Here is a 20,867-nt window from a genome sequence, read left to right as displayed (position 1 = left end):
GCGAAACATGTCTCGGGAATATACCTGTACGAGCTATTGTTCGTTGGCTCTTACTTTTTCTTAGTTCTGAATCTTTTCTGGCATCTTTGGTACTCAGAAGTAAATGTTTTCAGTTTCAGTTGATGCTATAAAAACTTTCCACGAAGAGTAATGCCACAGTTGAAGTTTACGAGTTTTGATGACCACACATCAACAAATAATAAATCAAAATGTAGAGACAAATCTGCTAAGACAACTTTCTACGCTTTTTATGGACATTTTGTTTAGTTTTTATAAGCTGATTCAAAACAAAATAGTTTAATTTTTAAAATAATGGTGGATGGGTTTTTAAAAGTAAATTTTCTATAAAATCGGAGTATGCAGTTTTTTAAGTACATACATATTTGAAAAGTTAAGTTTTTTTTATTAATTCATTGTTCTAAAACAGTTAATGTGACAGCCCTTACTGACCCATTGAATATCTATACTTCGAAACAATGCTGCCCCACTGCATCGCTGACGTCATTTGATACGAATCGATAAACCTTGCTACTAGCCTGGGGCTATTAACTAATCTGTGCTTGGAGCGGATTGATAATATCCGAAGTGTAAGCCAAACCGTCCGTTAATTGATTGAGACTGCGATCCTAAAATCGTGTGCTATCGTGGAAGATTAAGACTGTGGTCACAACACTACTATACCTTGCAATAAGATGCAATCAATTTGCTTACGGCTCTACAGTGATCAAATAAGTTATAAATGGCTGATTAAATATAATAAATATAACATTCTTATTCGCAAAGGATAGAGTAAAAAGTTGTTCAGTCAAATAATATGAAAACAATGTACCATACAAGTTTCGTACCAAAACAAGTTTGCATTGACATCGGCGAAGTCAATACAGATTGATCCGTATCTTACAAGAGGCAGAGGGATGGACAGCGAAAAGACACAAGTTCCGTCCTCTAGAGATATGTCGGGTGAAGTGGTCTTACCCTTTCGAACTACAAGTGTTATTAAGTAACAATTTATCAGAACTGAAATAAATCGTAGCAAAATAAATAAAATAAAGTTCTGTTGGAGTTACAATAATATTAATGTACTGCATGGTCTTTATTGCTATAGACATAATTGAGTTGTAGCAATTGTTTGTCAAACCCATCAAATTAATAGCTTTTACTAATAATTACCTGTCACTATCCTTGACAATAACAGTTTTCAAATCATTAAATATAATTAAATTGATAACGGTCGCTCATCATCTTTATGACAAAAGTCAATACGAAAGCTAACAATGAATACATAACCGAGAACACACATACCGCGTGTTTGTTTGTGCGTTTCATCGCCGCCGACACCTTATGGCTGTAAACATTTACCTTTCAACGCCGCATTCACTCGATCCAAATCGTAAAGTGACAGTGGGAGAGGCTCGTTCAAGAGCCGCATTCGGAGCTCGTTCCCACTATTGTGCCCCTGGTAGAAACCGTCACTCAAGAAAATACCCGACGAGTGTCTATAAAGACGGTAAGCGCACTTATTCGTCCGGAGCCAGTCAACCAACACAATCGCACCATTCAAAGTGCGCTCGTCTCCTGAAAATATGTGACTCCTCATCTCCTCCACGTCCCCCTTCATCACTTGCCGAACGTACAACTTATACGACATAAACACTTTCGCGTTAGGCTTGCCGCCGCGCTTTATCTTCCTTACGCTCAGAACCCTAGCCGTGAATACGTATTTAGATTCAGAAACGGCTGACGACAAAATCTCGTAGTCATTAGTTATCGTCTCGTTTAAAACACATTTGGAACCATTTATGTTTTTCTTGCGGTGGAGCGTGTCCCGCTTTTTCACGGCACCCTTTATGCGGAACTGCGCATGAATTATCGTGAAGCAGTAAAGCAATAATACTAAAAACTGAAGCTTCATCTTTATTGGGCGTGTGTGGATGCGTCTTGTTTTATGCGAGGCATAAATGGGTATAGATGCGGGCCATTTCAGCGGCCTTATACGTAGAAACTTTTGATTGAGACGGGTCGTAAACGCGGCACAAAGTTGCGCAAGTCCGCTTTGGCGCCACCGAGACGCGTGCGCCAGCGCAGCCTCGCGCGTAGACTGGGGACCTCGCAATTCGATGCAACCTTCATCAACGTAAACAAACGTGGTCAAACGTTAATGTTTTGCTTTGACTGCAATGTTGATTAGTCAAAGCTAACTAGTTTTGGATCGATCGGTTTGAGAACGGAGCGTTGTGATAGCGTTCGGTAGTTGAGTGAGAGGTAGCAACATGTGTTTGTAGTATTTACGAGGCGGTGGGCGGGGCCTAGGCAGATAGGGGCCGACGAGCGAGTTAACAGTTATTGCCGAACGAGGCGCCCAACGCCGCGCCACTGAATATTCATGCGCCCGGCGGCTGAGGGCTGAAAGCCGGGAACATCCCGGTAGCTCTTGTCGCGCTTTGTACTAATCTGCAAGATACTCCGAGCTGGGCGACATTTTTAAATACAGTATGAAACTAAGATATGAAAGCACATTTCTCTAAAACAGAATTTTAAACTTCTAAGGTAATAATGGAATGATTTTTTATTTTTATCCGACACTTATAAATAATGAGTTTTGTAAACCGTGATACTCTCACATGTATAAATATGGCAGGCTGTAAAATAATTAAGTACATTTGTTTAAAAAAGACGAATATGGTAAGACAGGCACTCCGCATCATTAAAAACGCACAAACTCGAAACTTGTAAATTGAATTACGATAAAAAAAATTGGCTGAACGAATCAAACCCTTGACATCGCTTTACGGCGCGCTCGCACGTGACTTTTTGTATTTCTGACGCAAACATTTTCTTTCAAGTAAGCACTTTCGTTCAACCCACCTCATTTCATTAACAAGTTATGTATTTGCATTAACGAGACTAGGAAAAGCCACTTCGCCCCATTTAGCGTGCGCTACCCCGGTTCCCCGATTCCCCACTTCCCCACGTCCCCACTCCCCGCCATGAACTAACTGCCTCATGAAAGCTTGAACACCCGTTGTTACACGGAAGCCTTCAGAATTTTATCTACAAACTGGAAAATTCCCCTCGTATCAAAATATGGATCTTTGCCGAATGGAAACATGTTCCCATCTTAATAAAGTGGCTTCCTTGATCAGTGACGCCGAAACGTGAAATACGGCTCGTGATTCATATACGAGTAAATATGGAGCGGTTTATTAAATCGTGTTTGATAATGTTCTTATTCTCGAAGAGAATTTCCAATTTCCTTTGATGGAAAATAACATTTTGATTTGGAAAGAAAATAAAGGTTTTGCTCCAAAATAATACCTTTAAGAATGTCCCGTTGAGATATACATATACCTACAGTATAAACATATCTCAAACACTTATTGAGTCATCAGAGAAAAGTACACCATACGTCTTTAGTATGTACTCTACTTAACTAAGGTTTTCGTGGCATAAAATGTTTTACTACGAAGCCCGAGGCGTCTCCTAAAACAGTATGCGAGATGCATTTTTAGGACTGAATTTATATAATACGATACTTTAAAAAAAGTCTCTTGCCGTCGTCTCGCACTCACACGGTCGGTAGCGCATCAAAGTTAAAACGTGGCATCTTATGTGATCATAATAGGGGTTATTTTGCAATAAAAATGTGTAGTCTGATATGCCGTCGTCTGTACATAGGTGATTGCAAGAGCTTACACGAGGAATTTGGAAAGTGGTACAGGCGTGGGCGGGCGAGTCGCCTCGGTCGCTTTCTTGACGAATCTCTGAGTCGCACTTTATATTTTATAACGTTTTTCACGTGCCGAACTCTCAATCCATTTGAGATAGAACTTTAAATATCTTATGAGCTAAACACGCATCTGTTTAGAAGTCAGTTGTTCCAAAACACAGCAAGGTAAGTACTGTCATTGTATTCCAAAATTTACCTAGATAATTTTTTATTCAGATTGGTTCCTCATAATTGTAAAATATGTAAGACATATCAAGCTACTGTTAGTGTACCTAATTACTAACTTAAGCATGAAATGGGAATAGAAGAAGCGGTTAAATAACTGCACCTCGCAAACAATTTACAACAGTAAATTTTACAATCGTTAAATTACGCTATCAGAAATGAACTTCGTGTGTGGTGCAGCGTTATCGTGACGAATGCACTTGGCCATTACTTTCTCTACACTCCATAACGCCTCCCGCGATCTCCGTCTTAGATATGAAACGGCTTCGTAAGCCGATGGGGTTTTAAATGGCACTTATTGCGACACATTTAGGTTTAATATCTGTAAAAATGCCAATTGTTCGTCGCGTGAGCTTCGATGTGGGGATCTAATGAAGGAGATTAAATCGTATGCATCTTAGGGAGCTCACAGACGAGCGACTGCTTGCGACTTAAGTCGGCGACAATCGCTAACGACAGATAGGTATTAAAATTAGACGACGGTCGCCGACGCATCGCGAATACCACCGTTGGTCGCCGATGCATCGCGACTCTCGAAGACGAGCAGTCAATAACGTATAGTCAGTGTCAACATCTCATGACAGCGAAAGGCGAGAATCGGAGACTGTCGCCGACTATTCACCTACAGTCGCGGACCGTACCACTATCGCAAGCAGTCGCCGACACAATGTCGCTCGTCTGTGAGCTCTCTTAGGGTGCTTTATCTGTGAGGATTCTCACGGATCGCGCGCCGTGCGGCCGATACGCATCGCAGCGGCGCTACCCGCAGACCGCGGGCTAACTTAAGCTAAGCTAAACAACAAATGATCAAGTGCCCAGATAACACTTACTATGCTGCTCCTCACCCACCACAACTCACAGCAGCCCAGACGAACAACACGATGCTTATCTCGCCGACGGATTATACCAAGCTTAAATTGGATCTTCCCAGAATTTTTAGGTCAAAATGGCTTTTGCAATAAAATTTATTGCGGGGTCTTTGACTTGGAATAAATTTCTATTCGCTACCCACAACGGATTCAATTAAATACCATCTTAGCGTTGATAATATTATTTACATTATTTTGTCTTTGCAGATTTAGCGATGGTTGGGAGCTAAGCTGTGAGAGACCGCTCTTTGAGAAGATAAATCAATTTATGAAACTTTAGGTCTTCTATTTGAAAGCTTTTGTAAGCAATTAAATGAGATTTCGTTACAAAGGCATCTTATTTACATCAGCCACTTTAATCTTAATTAGAAAACTCGATTACTTACATTAACAAATTCTAATTAATGGATTGAGACTCGAGATTGTGCTCGAGAGGAGTCCAAAGTTTAGAATATCAAAATAATCAATCAATGTTTGCATGTAATAGCGTAATTTTTCGGGGTAAAAAACTTACTTAGACTACGAAGTATTTCGTCTCAAAAGTTTTCTGTGTACCCAATACATACTTTACGCATTAAAAACTCTACTATCATATTATTTTCCGAATGATCTCCAAAACACGTAGGCATTACAGCAGCATTACTGTTTAGGGCAGCATTAATATGTAAATTCCATACGGAGTGCTGTTAAACCTGCAGTAAGTAGATCACCGCGGCCTGCGTTTCGTTGGTGTAAAAGCCTACTACACTATACTGGCTTTACGCTTAATGATTGGTGTGTTTAGGTTTACGTTCAATAGTGTTGTAGATGGTAGAGCTTTGTTATTTGAAAACCATCTTTAACTTCAATATTGTTTGACTTAACTGTGCAGAGCTGGAAGGCTATAGGAGCTTTCGTCAATGCCTACATTATATCAATATAAAATGTCTCATCCGAACCAATATCATTACATGATTATGAATGGCCAGCCCTAATTATCCAAACGCAGCTTTAGGTTAACTTGTTTTCTTTACCAACTCGTTGTTAACATTCCACTTGGACATACTCGTAAGTACAAAGGATTGCTAACTCATTTATAGACATGCGAATATGAACTGGTAATCGTTATCTGTCGATGTTTTTCCCCAAACTAAACGCCTAATAAGTTTCTCTCGCTTGGCTATACGACCCAGTGATTCCGCGGCCAAATACCTGCATATTGTCGACAAATAATCGAGTAAACCGTTTCGATTACAAGCCATCCACACATCCCTAACACAAACGCACCGCATTCACTCCATTAAGTTAACGAACAGTTGTCGAGATGTCGATCAAAATCACCTCTTAATGCCCTGTCGTACATTATGGATACAACACCCACACGTCATTATGGTGCGATGCTAGAGCGATTGCATTCGGACCAGTTTGCTAGCTATTACGGCTTAATTACGGGCTTAAGGATCGTTTTTTTTAAGTCGATTGAAGTTGGGTTTTGCATTGGGCAAATTAATGATTGAAGAATATCGCAATATGAATCTTGAGAAAGCTCATGTCATTAACTAAGTCGTATCTCAACTTGCAATTTAAACTGAATTGAGCATTGATTGAGACCTGTGATTGGTTGAATTTTAAAATATGTACCTATACCAATAAAGGCTTGATTCTATTTATAGTGAAGATTCATACTTGTGTGTCATATCTTGATATGAGCCTAATTTACTAAATGCAACTGGCAATCGAAGGCAGAAATCTTCGCTTGAACCAGCGTTGCCAGACGTCCCGATTTTGGCGGGACGTCCCGATTTTAAAATCAAATTTAAATGTCCCGCGCGGGACAGGCTCGGTCCCGCTTTTCGGAGAGAGACACTCACTTCACCAGACTATTGTTTGAAACGCCATATTATTCTAAAGAATAAAACATTTTTAATTTTTTCCTTTTTTTATTCCAAAGATGAATTTAACGATAGAGTAAATCTGATTTAAAATATTATTTTTTTGTTAAAATACATTTTCAATGGCTACTTTTGCTATATATTGTCACGTTTAAGTCAAATAAAAAGATAAATATTTGAAAACCTTTGATTATATACGTTTTTTTACTATGTCCCGCTTCTGACGGAAGAGTCCCGCTATTTTCACTCAAAATGTACCAAAGTCCCGACTTGGCGAAAAAAAAAACTGGCAACGCTGGCTTGAACACACATTGGCGCCAGTTTTATCAGTTCTAGCCAATCTGATCTTAATGGTAGTACATATTTAACGTGCACATTCAAGTTCTTTTAAATTCAAAGCGTTGTTAAGCCAACATTGTAGTTCATAAGCGGTGGCACCTTTACTCGGGATCGCAAGTATTCGACAATAAAATGCCAAATATAGGTATGTGGAACACACCTGCGGCCTGTTTGCTCCTACGACGCTGTCAGTAAGGTACGAATGTTTACACAACGCGAAATTACTATGTTGGCAGCCAAACACTACTCTGTTATACATAACTATAGGTTATTTGTTATATTCATTAGAGGCAAGCGAGAGAAGTTTTACTCTATGAGCTGACCGAGCTTAATTGTCGAAAAAGCGCTAACAGAGTAAATTAACTGAAGATAGGTTATCTAAATTACTTACTAAAATTTTAACTATGCTGGGCAGATTTAGTACACTTTATGTAAACAAAAGACAAGCTTTAATACATTATATGTATATTATGAGCTTATGATATGAGTCACAATAAAATGAGCACATCTACCTACATTGTGTCCACGCAATAATGATGAAATTACTTATTTGGAAAAGGAAATATGTATCAAGAGCATCAAATTTTTACACTTTTGTTACAAAAGTAATATCTATAAGGATAATTCCAAACAATGTCAGTATAATTATCTAGCTAGGGCACAGTCTATTTAAGTAACTTCAACCAAGAGACAACTTATAAAAGCGTGTGACTCACCTTTAACAGCAGCATTGATCCTGTCCAGATGGTACAGCGTCAAGGGCACCGGATCGGTCAGCAGCTTCAGCCGCGGCGTCGGTCCTCTTCCAGCAGTGTGCTCTCCGCCGCTCAAAAAGATGGCAGAGAGCCGCGGACGCGGGCCCGGCGCACACGTCTCCTTCGCACGAGGCCGCTCCACCACCAGCGTCGAACCACTCAGGGTCTCCTCAGACCCCTCCACCTTCACAAACATCCGCATATCACCCAACTTCCCCTTCAACACTCGACGCAAATACACCCTATACATATTCGACCTGCTCCCATCCTCTAACTTAACTTTCTTCACATTCAAAACCTTCCCTGTAAATATGTACTTCGACTTCCCTATCGCCTCCATCAACGACCATTCGTCCTCAATGATCGTCTCGTTGAAGTTGCACGGCGGCTGCGCAGCCCGGTGCCTCCTGTGTGGCGTGAACCTTTTTCTCACTTTGCCTTTGATCCTGATCTCGCCGGCGACGAAGATCGCCAGCGCGATAACATAAACAATAACTACTGAGAACTTCATTTCGCAGGATCGCTCGAACACTTTTAAAATGCGACCGCTACAAATGTATCTGTCACATTATGTTCGTTATTTATGGTCGCCGAAGCGCATAAACTGGCGGCGACGGCTTATTAAAGGGTCGAGGCGTTGACATCTCACTAACAGAAAGTCATCAAATTGAATATTTAATCTCGCGATTTAATCAGTTTAGTAAGGGACGAGTTATGTGACTTTTATCCAATAGTTTAGCATACACGGCACAGAAGTGGTAGTTCTCACGGTACGATCGTGTTGGTAAACAAACGGAGCTTAGTTCATTCGGCGTGGTTGGGCGTACGCGTGCGCTCGCGCCGATGCCCGGCGCTGACTGAAGGCTGTCACGCGCAGCCTCCCGCTTCAAAATAGGGGAAGCCGTTTGAAATGGGAATACCACAATTAATCATCCATTTAAATAATGTAACAGAATAGATTACTACTAGAAAACTAAATATACTTAGTATTGTACATGCGTATGACACAACTAAGTTACCTACTTAAGCTTACTTGCTTAATCTTGATGAAAAATTACGAACTTGATAAAACTTGATCTGCAAAAGAAAATGGCATGGCATTTCATTATTGAAACTGAATGTCGTCCGCCGATAGCTAATAAAATATGTCACAAGTTCGCAGGACGTAGGGCAATATTATCAGAATTTATACTCATGGCCCATAAAGTGGAGAATAGTGTATGCTGTCCCGATATTAACAGACGTGGCGATAGTAAATTTAATTTAAAATCGAAAGTGATAAATTCAGATGACGAATAATAAAGCGGTGGAGATAATCCGCGGAATGCCGGCCGGTGTAAATCGTGGTGCGAGTAGTGGTGCGAGGTGGTGTGAGTGGCCCCGTGAAAGCTCGATGCGTGCGGCGCGCGCGCGTGGGCGAACTAGATGTGGCGCCGCGAAACGAACGCTGCTCGCTGTGTAGCCCGAATTGGAAGATAGAGCGGGATTTTGTAATATTTTATCCCAGATTTTTTTAGGATTACTTAACAATTTATTTGTACTCACTTGTTACACGTCTTCTCTAGATGAAATTGGCCTTGATTTTGACTTTTAAACGTTTTATTTTTGTGCTTAGTTACTCGGTAAACGGCTATTTAGTCAAGTATAAAAGTTTGATTCAAAATTATTAGAGCTTGAGGGAACCGTATGCAATTGCTATTGTAACCGTATTAGTCTTTCACAACAATGTGAAATTCAGAGTTAAAGTACTTATTCTCAATTTTCATTTTACCTTTTGAATGCTGTACCTTTCTTATTATTTAGTCAATCCTTTATAACTTGTACCACCTCATAGTAGTTGGTAACAAATCTTTTAAGGTGTAATTGCAGTATACCTATGCCGATACTCTGGGAACGGGAATATTATCAGCACCGTTACAAACTACAACTAATGGCGAAACCTTGTACCCGAACCGAGATATTTATGTTCGAGTTACGACTGCTCATATTATGTGGATCATTTCTGATATCAAAATTACAGTTTATACATAAAATGAAAATATTAATGCGCATATTTTAGGCGTTTGTAATCAGGTTAAGTATCTTATCTGCCAGACAGTATTAGTCAGTTCACCTTCAATATTTATCCACTAAATGGCAAATGGTTGGATCAGCTGTGCATGATGTGCATGAACATGCATACATGTAAAATGTACTATATTTTATAATACAAACTATGACAAAAAATGACTGGCCTCAATGATCTAACCCTTTGACTTTACTATAACGGCTACAACGCCTGAAAATATACCTTAGAAAAAAGATCAAAATCAAAATTACCTTTATTTGTATAGACTAATTAAATTAATACCTACTTAAAAATCGTCAAATGCTCTTAAAGAGCCTATACTTATACATGTCTCATTCTTTTTTTGCCCCACATAGGTAAGGTGTCAATTTCAGTCAGCATAATTGGTTTGCAAAAATAACCGAATTCGTGTGAATTTTGAGATTGTCGAAAACGTGTGGTGTAAGGAACAAATTGGTAAAAACTAAAACAGTGTTCTTGAATCACTGTCACCAACTCTACAAGTAAGTTTTTCCGAAGTGAATGTCGAATTTTTATTTACGCTTTTTCTGACTCCTCAATACCTACATTGTTTCTGTTTTACCGGGCTGACTTACTGTGAATATTTTAGTTCAACAAAATTACATAAATAAGTAAAGCATAGTAAATAGTCTACTTTATTAAGATAACTACATATCGCAGTGATACGCAAATGCGAATCCTATCACTGCAATATGCCAATTCACAATCGGTGATTGCCAGACGATCTAATGTTTAATTAATTTTCTTCATTTTCTTATAATCTACACTCATTATTATAAAGAGGAAAGATAAGATTATTTAATTTTGTTTGCATTAAATGGGCTCCGAAACTACTGGGCCGATTTGAAAAGTTCTTTCACCATTACAATCCTAAATTATCCCTGATGAACAAGGCTACAATATGGATGGATAAAGTCATTCTGTGGCGTAACGAAATTATCTCCAGCCAAGCCGCGGACAAAAGCTAACAAAATAGATATAGGTGTGAAACACAAGGCAGATAAACTTCAAATAGGTGTTCACGGAAAACTCGTCGTGGCATTATCTACTGAGATGCTACGAAACCATGCCGAGTGGATACCTTTTCAGTATCACTGTAATTACTTATTATAACAATAATTAAATTATCAGTTTACTTACCTACATTTATTATTAAGTATTGTTGTAAGTTTAAGTGAATTGTCGATGGTACTGAATAAACATTTTCTTCTTTCTTTCTAATGTTCACGTGTGGCGCCCAGCTAATCAACAAACCTCTGCTAATTAAGAAAGGGAATCTGTTTTCACTTATTAGTCTAGACATGACGTAATGTGTTGTTTAGTCCGCTAATTACCTAGATAGGTATCCCACATGTTATTTTGGAATTGTGGCTATTATTGTTACCATTCCTTACGAAACGAGGCTTACCGTACCTAATTAATTAAAATGTAACAATCAAATTTCAGATTGTAATTAATTGTACACACTAAAATAATAAAACAATCCTTGAAATTACGTGAAGATTTTTCTTTACATTTAATTTTGTCTGAAATGTTCACTATCAGACGTTTCAATGCGCAAATCGTCACATTACTTCAGTGAAGTGAACCCCAGAAGATTTTTTTATTGTATAGATACTTTTATTGATTCAGCATAATGTTAACGTTCTATCAATATTAACAGTTAATTTACAATGCTGATTAACCTTCAGTTACCTGCATCAAAAATAATCCCGTAACCATATTCAGACATAACTGTCAAAACATCGTATTATCAGCCCTTTACAAATCACAGTGCGACACCGCAGGCTGGCAGCGTCGCAATTTAACCGTTTAATTTCCCGACATCTGTACTAAATAAGCACCGGCAGCCGGAATACACGCCATATTCGCCGCAATAATTCACGCTTTGGTCTCACCCGAACTAATCCCGATTAGGTACTGAAACGATCGCGGATATTAAATCACTCTGTCAAACTGCAACAAGCCACTCATTAAGAGCCCCTCGCTCGCTAAACACCGATGCTGCCCCGACAACCCCGATCCGTAAGATTGAGCACCAGGAATAAAGATGTAAGTCCACTTAGCGCTTTTTACAGTTTTCAGGAGAAACGTGAATATCCATGCAGGATTCGATTAGAAAATACTTACCTATCTGAATTAAAATTGTTTAAGAAATTCATGGATTGGCAAATATAAGACAGTATTTTATTTAGATAAGAATGTGCCTTATACTCGTATAAGTTATAACATATTATTATAATGTGATCAAAGTATTAACGTAGTCGGTTAAAAGTATTTTTATTAGCAGTTAGCTCAAGTCTAAAATTTGCATACGGAAAGACTCCTTGTGGAATGAAGAAATTTTCCCGCGACAAAACAGGAAAAAAAAGAAAATTACACTTCACATTTTTATGATTATAAGTAGAAAATCGTAACTCGTTTCTGCGTGTACAATTTTCAGTGCAATTAAGTTATAATAAAAGAAACTAGCTGTCGTTAATATTTTACTGGAGTAGTTACATAAGCGCGTTGAATGGCTGTTAAAAGCTTATAAAACTGGAGATGCAAATCGATGCCTTATTAAATCGCTATGAAAATATTCTTTATGGGGTACAGACAAAGTATGACTAGAGGCGTAACGTCGTTAAATGGACGCTCTCCAGTTGAATTATCGTAAATTAATGTGGTCAGTACCTACTCTGGAAAACTTAATTAGAACCCGTCGCTATGGGAGGTCCTGAGATAAATGCAGCCGGAGATACAATAATTGCTCTCTCTGCCCGTTGAACAAAGAATTAACAGCACTAATCGCCTTTTGGTGAACCAACTAACTAGAGATTGCAAAATCCGGATTTTTCTTAAATCCGGTTTTCCGGATTTGTGTTACGTACAAATCCGGATTATCCGGATTTTTCGAATATTGGGTAATTTTTTTAAACCATCAACTTATTTTAAATAAAACGTAGTTTTTTTCAAAAAGATGTAAGTACCTATTTGAAGAAAAGCGTTTTATTTTATTATCGCGCATGGAATTTATTCCTCTTTTTTTCGGTTTGCGCTACAAGCTTTCGAAATTATTTGAACTTTGCATTATTTTTTTCGTTTTAGTACAACTGCATTTCAGAATAAAAACTTGCTTGTACCTATAAAATATTTTTTTTATTCTTCTTCTTGTCGTGTCGACAACAAACCTATATAACGTCAGCCCAAAACTCCGCCACAAGAGTGGCGTTGTCAGTAGCCTTCATTAAATCTTCCTGCTTGCAGTTGTTTGGGGACGCAGGGCATGACATCATGTGCTTCGTNAGGTAGCAGGAAGGCGCTGGACGCAGGTCGCTACCAACCAGGCAACATGGAAAGCATTGGGGGGGGCTATGTTCAGCAGTGGACGTCCTATGGCTGAGATGATGATGATGATGATGACTTACACTTGCAAGGGATATTTCCGATTTAGCTGCTGCTCGTTAAAACTCAGCGATATTGTGTTTCAGAATCAGCGTCTCGTATAAAACTCACTGGCCGACTAGCGAATTCACTTACGCATACGGCATGACGCGTTATTGTGCGACGAAGTGCGGGTGCGTTCAATCAAAACTTCGCTTGTTTTGCATCCATGTTGCATTCAATAGATATTTTGGTTTATGATTTTATGATAAAATTTTTGGGGTAAAATATTCGAAAAAACCGGATTTCAAAGTCAAAATCCGGATTTTTTTATAGCCTCAAAATCCGGATTTTTCAGATATTTTCGAATTTCGAATAATCCGGATTGCAATCTCTACAACTAACACTTACGTTGCTCAAACAGCTACTGCTTAAGTAATGACTTTCAGAATTGATTAAAGTAATGGAAACCGTGCAGTTTAAATTACACTTTGTTTCAGCAAATGTAAAAGAGCATAACTTCACGAGAAATAAAAACCTATACTGAAATATTTACAACATATTTTTATGTCTATTCTATTGTAATAAAGATTTACAAACACTTTCGACATTCTCGTCAATAAAGTAAATACCAATATTTATCGGCATTCATCTATAAATTTTGCTCCGAGTCTGCGAAACCCATTTAAAGCACGTGTTTGTTTAACTTTATCTCTTCGCCAGTACACACAGTAAATATAAATTGCATTTCATTTTACGAACACAAGCAGGCTATCCATTTTAAAACTTTCAGTAAATGTTCAGTTGTGCTGGCTTTTGTTTGCCATAGAGCAAATACCGGTACACTTAGCCGTACACTGCCATTTCCCCGTGCGCCGGCGGATATGTGCCTAATTACGTCATTAAAGGCAATTTATGTATTGGTGCTCAGCAAACTCAGCTACGCATGCGAGAGCGCTCCGCGGGCTTTTGCTTATGCTTTATTACGTGGAAAAAGCGCGGAACGAGTCGCGTATCAGCGAGCGCTAAACCAGATTCGTCAGCACGTCACTGCAAACACGGGCAATTATAAGGCTCGCGATACATGAAACGAACGTTTGATATAAAGCTGAACCCGTGAGCGTTTGTAAGCGGCTTTCGATTTATGCGTAGCTACGAACTCCGCTGAATCGGCTCTTTGAAAAAGCAGAACATTTGCAAAGCGCTTTCGCGTCGCGCCTCGCGGCTTGGCGGGCGGAAAAACGATTTTCATATTTACGCTTTCCTTTTTAGTGTCGCAAATTGAATGATATTGAAAGAAAATTATTTAAACTGTTTTGAACTATGAAAAGAGCAGCTTTAGCTTTCAAAGATAGTTTGTATAATCATTTATTTATTGAAAGTCTGGTTGAAAGCTGTATCAGTTACTTATACCTACATAAAACGATACACCTACAATGCAATTATCTTTTAATCATATAAAAATACGTACTTACGATCCTCCCATCTCAAGCATCCATGCAGAATTAATGCTCAATGGGTCAGCCAAATTCCGACCCAGTAAATAATAATGTGGACGAAAAAAAGGAGGCTAAAAATAAAGTACTCGACAGCTGAAAACGGGGACATCATTAGTCTTTTACGAATCACGGTTCAACAGAGCAGAAGCTGTTCGCACAAAGGTGTCAGGACCGCCGGACGCCTGCTCAAACGGGGCACCAGCAGAATCTAACCTAGATTTTTTGCTCCACAAAAAACGCTCTTTGTGAAGATATAAGACTAAGCCTAAGAAAGCTTTTAGAAGTTTCAGCCACACAGAGTTCACCCTACCGCTTATAAACTTGCGAGCTTTGAACTGCTTCAATAGACGTTTATTTTATTTTATCTGACTTGTTCACTGAAATGAAAGAGAATAATAACACCTACCTCATAAAATAATAGATACACTTAACTCTTAAGTGAAGTATTCAATTTGTCTAAAATCAACTACGCATTCTATTTAAGCGACACTTTCTATCAGAAGCAAAAAGATAAGCGGCTCATCCGGAATCTCCAAATTTGTCACGAGGTACTTTCGAATCCATTACCTCCGGGCAGATTATCCTATCTTTGAAGCAGGTGACATCCCGATCCGTAGCATCAGTAATAGATTGGTCAGATCGCCGGGAAATTTTAACCCAAATTAAGCGCGTCAATCTGATGGCTAATTTTGAATGAGGCGAACAGGCGATGGAAGTTCAAGCCGACTGACGTCACATCTATAATTCAATTGATCAGGCGCTACTATCCGTCAGTTTTACGAGTCGCTCTGCGCTTGGCGACCAAACAGAGTCGGATCGAATCAGAAACGTCCCAAGTAGCAATTGGTATTAATGGCAAAATCTTACTTGTCTTAACCCTATCTAAATTTACACTTAAGCTAAAACCAAATTAACTTAGAATAGAGATTTTTTTCTTTAAGACTTTATATTCTTCATCGAGCGCTACTTAAGCAAATTAAGAATACCCAAAACCAAGTTAAGTATTCTTTAGATAATTTGGTCTTAAGTTATTCTTAGCTTAAGTTAAAAAAAACTAATTTTACTAAACTAAGATTTTTTGTATGCTCACTTAATACTAAATAGTATAGATAAAGTATTATTTAAGTGTTGCAAAGTAAATAAAGTATTCGTAGATTTACTTAGGACTTTTTAAAGACCATTGTCTTAGAAATAGTTTTCTGAAGATTAAGTTAATTACTTTTTGACTAGAATTAGGACATTTTGAGAAAAAATTCTCTTAACGGGACGATTTCGATAAAACAGGATCACGCCTATTAATTCAAGGTAATGCACCTGCGTGCGCAGCTTATTGTATTAATTTTTGATACAAAATTTAGATTTTTTCATACAAATGTTTTTCCCGCTCACTCCCGTTACCGTGAGAATTTTGCAATATTCTGTTGTAACTAAGCTTTAAGTTTACTAAGATACCTGCACGCCAAATTTCAAGCGTCTACCTTAAGCGGTTTAGATTTTTCATACAAAAGGATTTTCCCGCTAATTCCCGTTCCCGTGGGAATTTTGCAATTACCTGTTGTAACTAAGCTTTAAGTTTACTAAGATACCTGCAAGCCAAATTTCAAGCGTCTAACTTAAGCGGTTTAGATTTTTCATACAAAAGGATTTTCCCGCTAATTGCCGTTCCCGTGGCAATTTTGCAATATCCTGTTGTAACTAAGANACTTGGGGTGATTCATGCTTAATCGCCCGCTAGCTAATTGCGCGATGGTTGCAGCAAACGCCGAAATCATTTCGGCCCGGTCGATGCTGTATTGCACGGTAAAAGTGACAGTGCATCACTATTACGAAGTACTGCAGGTGTTTTGCTAGCCGTGTTGTGATAGGACACTTAAGTATGAACCTACACTCAAGAACAGACTTGTCTGTGATTGGAGAAATAAATATTGGAAGGAATGAACTCACCATACGCCTTATCTATGCTTGACTTTGAATCCGGTCATGAGCTTCGTATATTTTGGGGTCAAACCTATTTTCATTTTTTATTTTTCCTGTCCTTAAATTTGTCAACATTATTACAAACACTTCCAGTCGTTTCACATCAACTACTTAAGTATTAGTTGAAACCAATATTTTTTTATGAAATAAATGTATGAAAAGAATCAACATTTAATTATTCTCTCCTTATATCGTTTATCAATAAAAAGTTAAATACCTAAGTACCTATTGAACTTTACCTACGCTGAATTTCACTGCAAATCATATCTATTTCCAGTAATAGCGGAACAAAATCGAATAGTCGCTTCTCGCTATTCCGAAATTCGATTCCCGCCAAATCGCCTGTTACCTAATTACCCGCTGGCTGGTTGGCTGCATCAAACGGAGCCCCAAAATTCCGAAATCATCTCGATTCGACTGCGGAGCTATTACGTTACGCTGCGCATCTGATAATAGCGACATCACTACGAGTTCGAAGTTCGAACATAATGCCGCAGCCATTACTGGAATAGAATAGGTACATCATAATATTCGACTGCAATATTATATTTCGAACAGCATACTAATTTCACGTTCCACGAGTTTTAGTTGGTTTTAGAATAGTGCCAATTTCAGTGAATTAAAACGTTCGTTAACTTGACTAATGAAATGGTAGCCTGAATAATTGAAGTGGTGCTTTCAGGTTATGGAAATTGAAATAATAGTTAAAAGTAGATTGAAGAATAAAAAATACTGGAAGTAAAATGTATTATATTAATTAATAGTGCCTAATAAAACGAGATACAAGAGATAACACCAACAACCATACAATAAAGCGTTTAGCCAGGCTTTAAACCGAACATTTCGCCGCGTCATATTCAAAGCAAGTTGTAACCGAACAAAGGAGTAGTGCTGTATTTATTTTACCAACAAAGGGAATCAAATGTGACGTGCATTCCGTCTGACTTACTAATATCATGAATATAAATTGAAACATCATGGATATTTATGCGGGGCTCCCGCAGATATTGCTCACTGCGCCGATACGACGGGCAGGTGTTCAGACAATGTGCCTGCGGCAATAGATTCCTGATACCGATATTTATGCCTATTACCGAACCGTTCAGAAGAAATACCGTACCGTAATGTCGGTCACTGATATTCATGACCGCTCTGTTACGTTTTTTTACGGTCAAGTACCATCCCTATTCCTTAGAGGACGATCATGAAGGATCTTAAATGGATTTATTTTCGGCTTGATATTTCTGTGCTACCTACGTAGGAGCGGCTTTTAGCTATTTATGACAATTCTTTAAATATTTAACAAATACATATTTATTTTAGACAATTTCCGGCTGCATTATCAGATTAATCCCATGGCTTTATACAACTCAATTGAATTATGCTACCCACACACCACCAGGTATGTCAAATAAAATGGAAGTTCAAATAAAACATTTGTAAAAATTACATTCAAAGAATTTAATAACGTCAACTATGAACAGAGTAAATATTAAAAGTAATAACCCAATACGCGGAACCATTACAGTAATAAAGAAACTTAACGGAATTAATAAAAACACCGTAACGCCACGATGAATGGCATGCCGAATCAATTACCGTAATCGCAAAAAGCTATGTTTTTCAAACTGTGTAAAGCTAGTCTTTACACAAAGTCCTCTCTAGTCTTTATCCCCAGTAAGACCAAAGTTGTTGCCAGAGCTTCTCTTTTGGTAAAAAAAAGCATTTGAATCCTCACAGGACACAAGCTTTCGGTGATGGACGTCGAAAAGCATAAAAATTTTACAGGAAATCGTTGGAAGAAAAAAATGGCAANTTACGCCCAGATTCCATAGAAAAGTGCCCATCATCCTTTCATTGTTAAAAGAAGCCTGAAAAAATACCATTTTGTTTTCAGCCCGGGTGAAAAGATCACTAGCGAATTTTCCCAAAAATAAATAAATTCTAATTTTCTTCTCCAAGACGTGTTGATACAAAACCATAGCCAATTCATGCACATTGCCGTTCTGTGATCCTTTTTTTTCGAGGCTGGGGCTACGCTCCAAAAGAAGTTTGAAAACTGCTGGCTCACAGTAAAACATATGCGACAACGTAATACAGCTTTGAGGTTACCGCGGGCGGCCCGCGGGATCTCGTTTAAATTAATTTAATTGCACTTAATGATTTACGCAATTTACATCAGTTCGGGCACTCTCTTTGGTTTACGTTCAACTAATATACTTGCTTGATTAATATTGGCATTTTAACACTTCTTTCCATTAACTGATTGTTTTTATGTTTAAGAATTTTGCACGGTGCATTATAGATGATTAAATTGATTAAGTAATGGATTTTAAAGCGACATGGTTTGATTTTGATTTCATATCTATACTAATATTATAAAGCTGAAGAGTTTGTTTGTTTGTTTGTTTGTTTGTTTGTTTGTTTGTTTGTTTGTTTGGTTGAACGCGCTAATCTCAGGAACTACTGGATCGATTTGAAAAATTCTTTTTGTGTTGGATAGCCCGTTAGTTCCTGAAGGCTTTAGGCTATTTATCATCACGCTAAAACCAATAGGAGCGGAGCACCAATCAAGAATATTTCAAATCAGTGATTTTTTTCCTTTTGAGAGCTGACGCTGCGTAAACGGTTAAAGTTTCGCAAAAATCATGTATGACAGGATTGTTCCCCTTTAAAAGTTCTTTAAAAAAGTCCGCGGTAGCATATGTCTATCTTTTAAGGTTGGCTCATAGTAACCATTTTTATGCAAAAAAAATCTGTTTTAAAATAATGCATTATTTGCGAAGGTGTTTTTATAAACATGATATTAATCCTTATCCAAATAAATAAATTATTCACCACAAGTATTTAATTTTAAACATTCTTGCCCTTTACACCATTCGATTTCAATAAATATCTTAGGAGATATCGCAGTTTTAAAATCACATCGCAGCAAAATAATGATCAAGTACTACGCGCGCTACTGATGGATCAATGCACAGCCTAAACCGCTGATCGTAAAGACCTGAAACTTGGACGGTGTGTTCTTTGTATGACGTAAGCATCTGATAAGAAAGGATTTTCCAAAATTCTACCCCTAAGGAGGTAAAAAGGAGGGGCAAAGTTTGTATGAAATAACGAGATTCCTTCGTCCAATCTACTTAAAATTTTGCATAAGCATTCTATAACAGAATTAATGGAAGACGTGTTTCGTATTTTAGTGAAATGCACCCCCTAACTATGTTAAAAAGGGGTAGAAAGTTATTTTAGTGGTGATTTGCTTCAAAGTTGATATTAATTACTCATTAGTGCATTTTTTTACAATCATGACGTCATGTTAACGACTACCATACTCTAGGGGCCTCCACTTAACCTCGGAGTGGGTGCCCGCTGCGTGCGCTCGCCCAACAATGCATAGTAATGCATGAAAGTCATGCCGCGGGCACCTGCTTGCGCTGTATACATAAACTCATTTTCGCGCGAGAGTTTTGGCGGAGGCCCTTGAGGTAGTGGGAGTAGTCTTGAGGAAAAGCTCCTTCTCCCACGGCCAGTGGCATGCTGGAAGCTTGGTGATTCTAGCACCCGTAGGAAAATATAAAAAAAAGTTTACCAATAATACTGCGGTAGGTGTAGTTTTCGATTTCGTTGTAAAAAAATAATACCACCGAGTAACTTTCACCGGATCAAAAGCCGAGCTGCATATTCATAAAATATAAGAAAAAAATATTTTCATGTTTATTTAACCTGATTTTTATATTTTAAAAGTATTCAAACATTTAGAAAATAACTTAAAACATTTAAAAATAATCGTATGAGAACGTTTTCGACTTCTCCACGGACGAAGTCGCGGGCAAAAGCTATTTGTAAAACAATTAGACTAAATTATTAAAAGTGCCTACCCAAAGTCATTATTCCACGCGGACGAAGTCGCGGGCACAGCTAGTAAATTATAGATTTCCACAAATATCAATACTGACACGTTTAGGTACACTCCGGAACCAAAACTATAAGGCTGCAATGCACGTCAAGAATCTTAGGCTGAGTTGCACCACCTAACTTTATCGATAACTATGACGATAACCGGTGCTTTTTGTATGGAGTTTGACAGATTTTTGACGTTTGTCAAAGTTAAAGGAAGATGGTGCAACCCAGCCTTAAACTCTATGCAAAA

The 20,867-nt window shown here is 38.2% G+C and overlaps 1 protein-coding gene across 2 annotated transcripts in view; it reads right to left on the bottom strand.

The window, feature by feature from the left end:
* Positions 1-8,628, bottom strand: part of LOC114349801 (agrin-like) — a 215,029-nt gene extending 206,401 nt beyond the window's left edge. For both annotated transcript variants that reach the window (XM_028300330.1, XM_028300331.1), the window contains exon 1: positions 7,748-8,628. In XM_028300330.1, the coding sequence (XP_028156131.1) occupies positions 7,748-8,297 (550 nt within the window). In that variant the 5' untranslated portion in view covers positions 8,298-8,628. The remainder of the gene's footprint in view (positions 1-7,747) is intronic.
* Between the last annotated feature and the right edge of the window lie 12,239 nt (positions 8,629-20,867).

This window comes from Ostrinia furnacalis, unplaced genomic scaffold, assembly GCF_004193835.3.
Source record: "Ostrinia furnacalis isolate ACB-3 unplaced genomic scaffold, ASM419383v2 OfSCF0710, whole genome shotgun sequence".
Classification (NCBI taxonomy): Eukaryota; Metazoa; Arthropoda; class Insecta; order Lepidoptera; family Crambidae; genus Ostrinia; species Ostrinia furnacalis.
This window is presented reverse-complemented; position numbering and strand designations above follow the sequence as displayed.